The sequence below is a fragment of the Curcuma longa genome, chromosome 7, assembly GCF_044706935.1.
Source record: "Curcuma longa cultivar G26 ecotype Majalengka, Jawa Barat chromosome 7, ITB_CL_G26_1.1, whole genome shotgun sequence".
NCBI lineage: Eukaryota > Viridiplantae > Streptophyta > Magnoliopsida > Zingiberales > Zingiberaceae > Curcuma > Curcuma longa.
The window spans coordinates 3222758-3234271 of record NC_133867.1 but is presented as its reverse complement, the minus strand read 5'-3'; the positions used below and the strand labels follow the sequence as shown (position 1 = coordinate 3234271).

At 37.4% G+C, this 11514-nt stretch overlaps 3 protein-coding genes across 3 annotated transcripts in view; 1 reads left to right on the top strand and 2 right to left on the bottom strand.

The window, feature by feature from the left end:
• The window catches only part of LOC141831688 (putative auxin efflux carrier component 5a), a 793-nt gene extending 241 nt beyond the window's left edge, over positions 1-552 (bottom strand). Inside the window, exon 1 of the mRNA XM_074719102.1 lies at positions 10-552. Within this exon, the coding sequence (XP_074575203.1) occupies positions 10-552 (543 nt within the window). The remainder of the gene's footprint in view (positions 1-9) is intronic.
• LOC141832324 (uncharacterized protein At5g01610-like) overlaps positions 1-5487 on the top strand; it is a 7204-nt gene extending 1717 nt beyond the window's left edge. The window contains exon 3 of the mRNA XM_074719817.1: positions 4920-5487. Within this exon, the coding sequence (XP_074575918.1) occupies positions 4920-5293 (374 nt within the window). The 3' untranslated portion in view covers positions 5294-5487. The remainder of the gene's footprint in view (positions 1-4919) is intronic.
• A 492-nt stretch (positions 5488-5979) lies between these two features.
• LOC141831988 (peptide-N4-(N-acetyl-beta-glucosaminyl)asparagine amidase A) lies at positions 5980-7864 on the bottom strand (the record flags this gene model as incomplete). The annotated part of the gene is given in 1 exon segment (XM_074719441.1): positions 5980-7864. A coding segment is annotated over 1 exon segment (1878 nt), but the record flags the coding sequence as incomplete, so codon positions are not given.
• Positions 7865-11514: the final 3650 nt, after the last annotated feature.

Below are 11514 nucleotides of genomic sequence, written 5' to 3'. Positions count from 1 at the left end.
GATAGACACCTCCTGTGCCTCCGGCGCCTCCGAGGCCATGGAGAACAGGCTGCACCCGGCCTTCCGGAGCTCGAACACAAACTGCAGCTGAGGGAGCCACACGACGGCCTGCACCACCGACAGCTGCACCACCACCTCCTGCGCCCACGGTCCGTACATCGCCGTCACCAGCGGAACCCCCACCACCAACGAGTGAGTCAGCTGCGTCAGCGAGAAGCTGGTGATGGCCCAGCAATAACTCGGTCTTTCCTGGTCCCCGTGGCGGAGCCACCACCTGCAGCTCGTCCACGCCACCGGCAGCGCAGCCACCAGCAGCTTCGAGATAGCGTCGGCGCCGATCATGCGGTAGTTCATGGCAAAGGGGTCCATATGCAAACTAAACTGCAGCGTGGATAGCGGCAGCGTGATGAAGGAGACAAGGCGGTCGATCGCCTTCGACTGCTCCGGCAAGATGAGGCGCCACCAGCGCAAGGAGGCGTAGCCAAGCCCCACCGCCATGTACAGCGGCAGCATTGCCTCCGCCACTTTGAACAGCTTCTCCATGCCTATCATCTTCCTTAACTCGCTAGCTATATATATATACAATGCGTTCCCATGGACAAAGGAAGGAGGGGAGGCGCCGCCATCGTTCTACACGACCTCCGTCCTGATTTGCATAAGTTTGGCTGACAAGTGAGGAACTGAGAATTCGGTCCAAAGTTAGTACTTCTAAAAAAAATAAAACTTGACTTTAATTAGTCTAAAATTAAAATAAATTTTTTTAAGGTCAGATAGAATTCATGTACCTCTTATAAAATCATCTTTTTTTTATAAATTTTTAATGTGAGATTTTTATTATATTCCAACAATCTATCTCTCACACAACGGTATAATATTATTAGGATATAATCAAAATCACACGTTAGAAAAAATACAATCAAAAGTTGTATATTAAAAATACATGAAAAAGATCATGAATTTATAAGATGGAAGAAATATTATTGGTACGACGTTTTTTTTAGTATAATTCAAAAAGAACATCATGAGGGTTTAGGTCTAAGTGGATAATATCACACTATTATGAAGATATATATATGGATTTCATCAGACCTTAATAGTTATAGTCATCAATTTGGGTTGGATTGGTCGGGTTAGCCCGCCCCGTCAAACAATTTAAACGAATTGGATTAAAATTTTATCAACCCATTTTAAGATGGGTTGACCCGCCTAGGCCCGCAACTCACGTGGGTTGGCTCGCGATCCGCATGGGTTAAAAAAAGTTTATTAATTTATTTTAAATTTAAATTAGTGGGTTTGATCCGTCTAAATTACAATTCAAATTAAAAAATTTCAATTTGATCAATTTAAATTATAATCCATACTTAAAATTTTTAATATTTTTTTATTTTTTGACAAGCCCGTGGATTGACCCATCTAATCCGTAACCCGCCTTGGGTTGGATTGGATTGGAGATTTTTTAAATTTATAACCATGAATTGAATTTCCTATCCCAATAATTTTGAGTACTTAAAAATGATAAATTAATATTTAGTCAGTCTCATGGACCAATCCTTGAGATATGTCCCGGTCTTATAAAGTTTTCCAAATTTCGACCACCAGGGTAAATCGATAAGCGCATACGATGGCCAATCCAGATACCCAGCATCCTTTAATTGCGTTCCCCATCTACCAAAGAAAATTCTTATCCAAATGCCCAGCATCCTTTGTTTCCCCATTTAAAAGAAAATTCTTACAAATATGTCATTGCTGGGATCGAACAAGAGGTCCTGAGTCACAACCCAGATGTCCTACCGTTCAAACAAACTGAACTTTGAATATGATAAACACAAGCATTTAACATGACAAGCATGTCGTACATGCTTCTTAATTTGTCAAAGGAAAGATACGTGATATATAAAAAGTCAGTCATCTTTCTTACGAAGACTTGCTTCTTAATCGAAGATGCATGTTTTGCAATATCTCAAATGTAGTTTGACCTTATTAAAGGAATAAAATATTCCCAAAAAACAGAAATTTAAGGGGGTTAAAGTACCTAAATCAATGGTCATTAATTCTTTAAAAAGCTCTTCTATTTTTTTAATCTAGATATCTAATCAATTAATTTTAAAAATAATTAAATATTTAATTTCATAATAATTTTTCATTTGCGATGAAGAAAAAAATGTTTTCCATTGTGTTCACAATTTACCCATTTTATTTTTTATAGATAAATATGTATTTATTAGTTAAAAAGGCTTACAAAAAAATATTCTATTCTTAACTATCCATATAAAAAATTATACATATCGTGTCTCCTTCTCATCAAAATTTAATATTTTCATTTCTTATTACAATATTAAAATTCGATTTTTATTAGGATATATATTTTTTAAAAGTAGTTTTATTAGGGTACTTATCATACTGATAAAGAAAACAAAAAATAATTTAGTTTTTAAAATGTGTATTTACAAATATAATTTTTTATTTCTTCTGTTTTAACTTATTCCTCTCATAATCACAGACTCATAATTATTAGAAATTAACTACAAAATAATCATAAATTATAATTCATAAAAAGGCAAATTCAGATAATCTAGATCTTATTTCAACGAATTAATATCAATTACGAATTCGAAAATAAATAAACAGGCAATTTAGTCTTGCACATTATTTTTTCATTTAACTAAAATAATAATAATTTTATAATAATTTTATCAAATGACGGTTTATCCGTTAGGAAAGCTAATTTCGAACACGGTTTTGGAAATGGCTTAAAAATAGTCCGGCCCGGTCTATCGGAAATAGACCGGCGGTTTATTTACGACGTATAAATAGGGAAGAGCTTTTGTAGGTAATTTAATTACGCCCAATTAAAAATAAAAAAAATATTCGTCGCCCTTTCTCTCTTCTTCTTCTTCCTCGTCGATTTCTTCCCAAAGCGGGGAAGAAATAGGGTTTCCATTTCAAGGGATAGGAAGGAGGAGATGGATCAGATGATGGGCTCGGTTGGAACCTACTGGTTCAGCAAGAAAGCCGGCAAAGAGTTTTCCTCCGTCGGTGGCGACATCAATGTAAGTTCTCGCAATCAGATGCTCTTTCGGATGAATTCGTCGTTACCTTCGGACCTGCATTGCTTTATTTTGATTTCTTCAGATCGTTTTCTATTCGGAAAGTTGATGTTGAATTGAAACATCGTTGATCTTGTACAATAAATTCATGAAGTTGTTTATTTGGAACCGATTTTATGTTACTGGATTGTCATGAAAAGGATTATAGTTTTCTCCAATTTTAACTACATGTGATATGTTAATTGCCAAGAAAATATTTGAAGTAAAAATTGTGCATTGTGTTTGTGCTGCACGCCGCAAATGGTAATGAAATTATTCTTCCACATGCCAGTGAATTCATTGCAATGGCTCACTTCTACATTCTGGAATGTATTTTTTTTAGGTTGATTTCTTGTGTATCAATTAGATGTGTGTGTGTGTGTGTTTTAAAATACTCCATGGAAGAGTCTTTAAGCATGGTGGCACAAAGTCTACTATGGAATCCAAATTATCATCAAATATCATGAGCAGCCTCACCACTTCTTATTTATTAATCTCTAAAGTAGAAGTTTTTTTTTTCTCTTTAATCTTGAGCAAAGAAGGGTTGATATGCTGCTTTTGTGGTTATGCAATTTGCTAATCTCTGTTCTTAGAAAGAGCTTATATTGTTTTATTTTGACATAGCTGAGTTGTTAATGTGATGCAAACTTTGAAAGCCATTTTTTCATCTCTCATGACATTTTTTTCTTTTCATGATCAGTCACTTTCCAACAGTGTTGAAGGAGGGGCGCAAAATGGCTGGTGAACAAAATCAAAGGTATCATCTGATCTCCAAGTTACCTATGCAATTCTTTGTCATTAATCACTCATGGGTGTTTATCTTTGCTATGGTATTTACAGTCTCTTAGGTATGGTAGATAAATCTCATACATTACTTCGAGCCACTATGGCACTGGGACGTAGGAGTAAATCCTATTGACTACTAGTTGTTTATAGAGTTACTAAAACAAGTAGTAATATTTTCAAAAATATTTATTTATTTATCATCAAAATATCACACTTCAAAGATTAACTTTTGAATTTATTCAAAAAATAATAACAAATTTTAAATAAAAATGTTGAGATTCATCATGGACCTTTAATATTTGTTTTAAAAATATATAAATATGATAATCTAAAGATTAGTTATTTGAATTAATTTAAATATGAAGAAATTTTCTATAATGAATATAAATTTATGGAAGAGCTTTTTATTCATATTTAGCAAATCCTTTTTTATATAATGTGATAAATAATATTTTTAAAAGTATGTATTTGTGTCTGAAACAAACTGTAGTATAATTAAAATCTAAATACAAATATTGGACCAAAATTTTATATATACCTAATTTCTTTAAATATACATGTACATGTGGATAGCATTTTGGAAGTGTTGAATGATCTAAACTTCTGAATCTTTCATGAACAAGATTTCTTAATATTTCACTGTTGGGATTTGGTGAGCTTTGTGGATTACTTGAGCAAACTACACTAGATCGAAAAAGAAACACATCCTTTTTTCTAGTACTTCATGGTTTCTTCTCTCCTATTTTTTTTCTGTATACGATTCTACTCAGATGTGGACTTGTTATTGTCAAAATCTTCCTTGAGTTATTCATTCAACCCATGATTCCCCAATACTTTCTATTTGAGGATCTACAAGTTCTTAATGGCTCATGATACTTTGTAGTCCATGAAAATACTTCTCTGGTAAAATACGAAACTTAATCTGTTTTTTTTCATTCACTTTGATCTTTCCATTGAAAAAAAACTAAGATATGAGATGTTATTGAATGATTGTATCTTTGCTAATAGAAATTGAGTTTTAGTCAGAATTTTTAATACTTGCTCCAGGAAAGATGCAGAAACCGCTGCCTGAACTTTTAAAAGAATATGATATGCCGATCGGCCTATTCCCAGAGGATGCCACTAACTACGAGTTCAATGAACAGACAAAGAAGCTGACAGTATTCATACCCTCTGTATGTGAAGTAGAATACAAGGATTCATCAGTTGTGCGGTTTTTCACAGAGGTGAGTGGATACTTAGAGAAGGGAAAGCTGATAGAAATCGAGGGAATAAAAACCAAGGTCTTGCTGCTTTGGGTAAAAGTATCCTGCATCTCCACTGAAGGACCCAAACTCAATTTCACTGTTGGGTTGAACAAATCCAGGAGCCGAGATGCGTATGAAGTAGTCAGAGGTGGGATTCTCGTCGACAAATTTTAAGCAATGTCGGGATCGTGTTCTCATTTGGATGGATTGTGGGCTACAAAACCACAAAGTTAATCAAGTGTAACAAACTAAATTTGTTGATATGAATCATATAACAACTCTTTATTCTACCGTTTAAGGGTGGTGTGTTAGTTTAGTTTCATATGGTCCTGTCTCTTTGTATGAGCCATATGTTGCTAACTACTTGATGCATACAATTTCTACGATTTCATTATTTCTCTCTTATCAGTAAGTATTCACTTAGATTCTATCACTTCTTAATGGTGCAATAATACGTTGGATTTCTGAAAATTATATGCTGGATTTAAAAAGATATCCAAAGCTTTTGCAGTGAAATCATAAGCTAAACAAATGCTGATTGTCCTTGAACAATTAGCTCCTCTTGCTTCATCTGAATTCCTTGAAAATAAAGAGGTTTTGCACTGCTAATTCATTTGGAACAATTCTGGGTGAACACAAACTAATAGAATTGCTCATAGCTCAATTCCACAATTAATTACATTGTTTAATCCACCACTAAGCAAATGTTTTTCTTAAACCAAGCACTTCAAACAGTTGCCAAGATGAAAATGCACAGTAAATACTAGTGACAGCAAAGAAACAAACCATCTGTAGCAATAGCTTTCTTTGAGTTGGAGCCATGGCTGCCTCTAGCATATCTCTATCACTTACGAAGAAGAAGACGCAGAATAAGTAGTAGTATTATCACTCAAAACCAAACCATCTCTAGCAATAACCTTCCTTAAGTAGGAACCATGATTGTCTCCATAGTGGTATGTTTGCTGAGTGCCTGCTGAACCAGCCAGAACAGAGTGATCCTTGACAAGCATCCATCCTTCTGCATCTTGGCGATCGCTTATGTAGCTGAAAGTCTCGACTTTATCGAGCATAACTGTGGTTTTTTCCGACAAGATGTGAGATAGATTAGTCTTCAATGTGTAGGTATCATTTACACCAGATAGAGTTGAACTGACAAACGTAAGAGGATATCTAGACTTGTAAGTTGCTTGAGCAAGTATGGTGTTTGGACCCTCTCCTATTCTAACAGTCGTCTTCAACTTTGCCAGCATATAAACTTCCTTCTTGGCGCCATCATCTGTGAAGTTCACCAAACTCTTGAACTTGAGTTTCTGATCCACATCAGTGGTAAGATTTCCGAAGGAGGAACTGACCCAACCCGAGCAGCGAGATCTTCTCTGAGCTTTGATTCTAAATATGCCGTTCAGTGAGTTTGATTTGGATTTGCGAGAGATTGAAGTTCTGGGGGCTTGGTATTGAACAAGCTGGGCAGTGACAGAAGTCGAGAGTGGATCCAACCAAATGTGCAGATTTGCATCAATGAGCCAAAAAGAGATGCCATCAGTGACACCAACGCCTATGTCATGGGACTTGCCATCCAGGAGAAGGCCGAGGAATGGAGTCAACTCTATGTTGTATGAGGGAAGATCGAAGGCGCCGAGAGCTACCACTGGCTCCCAGAACAAGGGATTGATGCCTCCGGTGAAGATGACCGGGAACGGAACAATTGAGCTCACCAAACTGCCGTCAATGGTGGCATAGACTTCGCGAAATGCGCCGTTGCCCCTCCCAGTGGTGAGGTTGTTCCGCAGAATGTAGGAATTGGGTGGATTGGAGTACCAGAACTCGTCGTTGGAGTGGTAAGAAACATAGATCTCAAGAACTGCCCTGTAAGTATTCCCTGGAATCTGGACGCTCTTGAAATGCACATCGGCTTCGTTCTTGATTCTGAACCAGAATCCGTCTTGGCTGTCGGCGCTAGATATCGGAATGATCAAATCGGATGGTTTTGGGGGGAAAGGCGTCACCTTCGCGTTGTTCTCGATTGAGCTCGATTTGAATGAAGAAAACCCTATTTTTGGCGGAAGAAGAGGCTTCGATGCTCCAAAAATGATCTGTTCCTGCGTACTTGATTCGTCGTCCGATGGGGGAAGCATCGATCGAGGACGAAATCGCGGCTCCTCACCATCCTCGATGTAGAAATCCAACGATACGTTGACGTGATAAACTCCAGTGAACTCATCGTTGACGATGTTCTCCAGCATCATCGACACCACCCCGCCCTCCTGGCGGCGGAGAAGCGCGTCGTAGCGGGTGACGTCCTTGCGGACGCGCCAGAAGACGCCGGCCTCGGACGGCTCGGCGGTGCTGGTCCGGAGGATCTCGGCGCCATCGAGCCAGATGGCGGCGATGCGGTCGTACTGCTCGCCGGCGCAGGCGACAGAGAGGTCCAGCACGACGCGGTCCCAGGGGGGCGGGCACCCCGGCGGCTGCGAGTAGGGGGCCGAGGCGGGCGGGAGGCCGTAGGTGTAGGCGAAGTCATGGCGGAGGAGGGGAAGAGAGCAGGAGGGAGGCCGCCGAGGGAGGAGGAAGTCGGTACCAGAGGGGCCCAGGTATTCTTGTGGCAGGGAAGCGCGTGGGGCCCGGTGGTAGCGGTGGGTGTCATACCCATACGGGGACGACGCGAGGGTAAGACAGCGGGTGGAAATGGAAGCGTACACTAAAATTGATAGCAATAAGAAGAGTTCGGTGGAACACATTGCGTTGGTGCAGACGAGCGCATAGATGCATAATGCGTACGATGGATTTATAATGTATGAGTAAATATATGAAGGGCAAATTCGTCTTTTTATTTAAAAATCAAAGTATCTTGACTTGTGTCCAATTCATTTGGAGGTCGATGATTATTCGTTTATCTAATAAATCTGAAAATATAATGGATCCTAATATGATATATCCTAAAAGAAAATCGAATCTTCATTGTATGTATATATCGTCTTATCTTTTATCGTTGAGTTGTGATCGTGGGATTGGACAAATTCATCCAAGAACTATGAAGTATCATTTCATATGAGTACAAATTTTATGAATTCATCATCTCAGTGATGTTATAGAGGATTGGATCTTTGCCTCAGGGCTACGGTGTAGCCACAAGATACTTTTATAGTCTTCTAGACATCTAAGGATCGAGTTCTAGTAACGATGAATTATTGGATGAATTGTTCTCAATAGACGATTAATCACGAATGTTAGACTATTGGACTGCATGAGTACTTTCAGACTTATCTTAAATCTTCTATCGGATCGAGTAGATTATTTCCAGATAAATCAGTCAAAATGTGAATTTCTATAGGGTAGGATTTTTGAATGATAATCTTAAAGATCTCTTTAACTAAGATTTTAAAGGCTCAATCGAATTGAATATAAAATTATGGTGTATAAGTCCATAAAGGCACACATATGGACAAAAATGTTTAAGTTCCCTGGAGAGGGAGATTACTTGTACATAGTATTTGAACTACTGAGATAGTTGTGTTGTTATGTCATGAGTCTATGCTTTTGAATTTACTCAATGAACTAACTAGGAGCATCCACCTCGAAGACTAATTAGATTGGATGTAAGCTTATATATCTAAAAATAATAATAATCCCAGTCAGTAGCATTGACTCAATCCCTCGGGGTGATCGGTCCGGTCCCACGAAAGTTTCCCACCCGCCACCAGGGTAAATCGGGAAATGCACGCAGTGGCCAACCCAGATGTCCAGCATCCTTTGATTGCGATCCCCATTTGGAGGAAAATTTCTACAAATACATTGTAGTTAGGGATTGAACCGTGCCTGGATGACTATTTAGAGAGAGATTTGCTTGAAAATTAATGGTAGTAACTTAATTTTGGTGCCTGAGTGACTATTTAGAGAGAGAGATTTGTTTGAAAATTAATGGTAGTAACTTAATTTTGTGAGTAATTAATCATCATACTTTAATAATGGTATTTTATGAATAGATCATAGTAAACTAATTTTTTTGAATGAATAAAAAATTAATATCTAAAATTATTCTAATAATAAAGAATTGGTCTGATATGATCAAATAAAAGTATTATCTTGCACATGAATTAGGTTCATAAATGCGAATATATGAATTCTTACATGAATACACGTGAATATCAATTCGCATCGAATCATTGAGAGTAAAGAAATTAGAATTGATTTCTGAAATTTGATTATAGAATTAATCGATAAATCAAAATTAATTAATAGATATATTAATTAATTAATTAATTTAAAAAAGTAATCGAATAATGAAAAGATTAATTAATTCATGTGCGGCTGCAAATAGCAATTTATTAATTATTAAGTTAATGATATTTTAAAAGATACACAATGTCTTTTACCGCTTTAAAGAATCCTCCATCGTCGTCTTCTTTATCCTTATAAAATAAGTTCAAGTCACTCAACTCAATTTCAAATTGTGAAATCTTTTCTTGAAAATTTTCTTCCTTTCTTCTTTTAAAAGTTCCAAAGTTTTAAAAATTCATCGGGATTCAAAATTTAAAGTGCTTTTATTTTAAATCATAAATTGGTATATCTTAGAAGATGATTGTCAATAAATTATAAACACTTGAGTGAAGCAATATTAATGGTTAAGAATGTTGGATATTGGGATTTTAACAAACTAATATAGTTTTGTGGGAAAATCGTGGTGCTATCAATTGATGAAAGTCAAAATTGACTTCAAAATCGAAATTTACGTTTCGCGTAAATAGATCTAGACTATTAATTTGCTCAAAATCGATTAAGGATGAATGAGAAATTAATTGTTCAAAGTCAGCTCAGAACAACATTAATTGTTAATTAAATATAAGGAAGTGCATGGGGAATAGTCCCACATCAAAAAAATTCGATGAGGATTCCCTTACTTATTAATGTTGTTGTGTTAATGAAGTTAACACAAAAGCCTATGTACTCTCTTCTCACAGGCGAGCAGGTGCTCGCACTTGTGAGCCCGCCACTCACCACGTGTGCAATGAGCGCTTTGTTGGTGCACTTTGCACTTGAATGAGATTAAGAGGGTTATCTGAAGGGTTACTGTTAGTGTCAGCCCTTAGTGCCAATTCGGATTGAGTGAGACTTGAGTTGGACTCAAGTCAAATCGAATCCATTAAGAGGATTGAGTGCATGAAATTAAGAGGATTGAGTTGGATTAAATGTATTAATTCCCAAGAGCCAAAAATCCTTCATATTCCATGGTTGGATATAAAAAGGGATGAGAGGCTCTTGAGAGAGGGGCTATTGATCTTCTTCGTCTTCTCTTCTACCTTGGCCGAACCTAGTATTGTGGCATCGCAGTGTTCGTGTGGATACCGTGGAGGCGCGAACACACTGATCGTGTTGCCGTCAACCTTTGAAGGCAAGAGTTGCTGTCGGGATTGCGAAGGGCTCGCATCGAAGGTAACCTCGATTCCAGTAGATAGAATCGGTAAAACGAATATGGTTTCGCATGGATCTTCTGGAGGGATCCCTTTTTCCGTTGCGTTTATGCGGCTAAAGTTATTTTTAGGCACATGCAGATCCCAACAGTTACAACCCTCCAGATCGAATGACCTAGACCGATCCTGTCCAAAGGTCACAATCACTCACCAAACGGTATTCTACCTCTTCCCCTTGTATAAATAGACCCCTCCAGATGTTGGAAATATCATCGAATCATTGATTCAACTCATCCTTTGAGCGTTCGGAGTCCAAAAAGCCTATGAAAAGGTTTGGAGCAATATCATTTTACAAAGATAGTGTTGAACACTAGCTTCACGATTTGATATCAGTTTGAAGGAACACCTTGATAATCAAAAGGATGTGTTGAGAGTACAGATGAGATAAGATCCATGTTGTCATATCAAACTCCACCGATTCAACCCATCAACTCATCGTCGAACTAACTGATCGGGCCTAACTATTAGATCATCGTCGAGCTAACAAAACCTTTTTGGTTGTGTTATTAATTTTTGGTTTTAGGTACATTATTCTTACTTGGGAAGTTGTCGAAGCATTTAGGGAGCTGGCTGTTTGACATAAATGGCTCAAAGTTCTGACAACTGCTCAGTGTCAACTTTAAGCTTTCTGACTTGAACTATTGCCACTTGAAGTTCAATGACAACCTTATTGTTCTCCTGTTTCATGTTCATTACTTCACCTTGAAATCTTGTAGCTTGATAATCATAATCGAGCACAAAACACCTTCAAAGGAAGACATATATAGTCAAAGAGATTCATCTAGTATGGACTTTGATAAGACCGATAGGGTCGTTAAATAAGTCTTCAGATAATAATCCTAGAGTTAATTATGTGATGATTGACTAGGGACTTTTGTATCATATTCTATTATTAATAAAGACAAGGGTTTTTTGTTATTATACTTA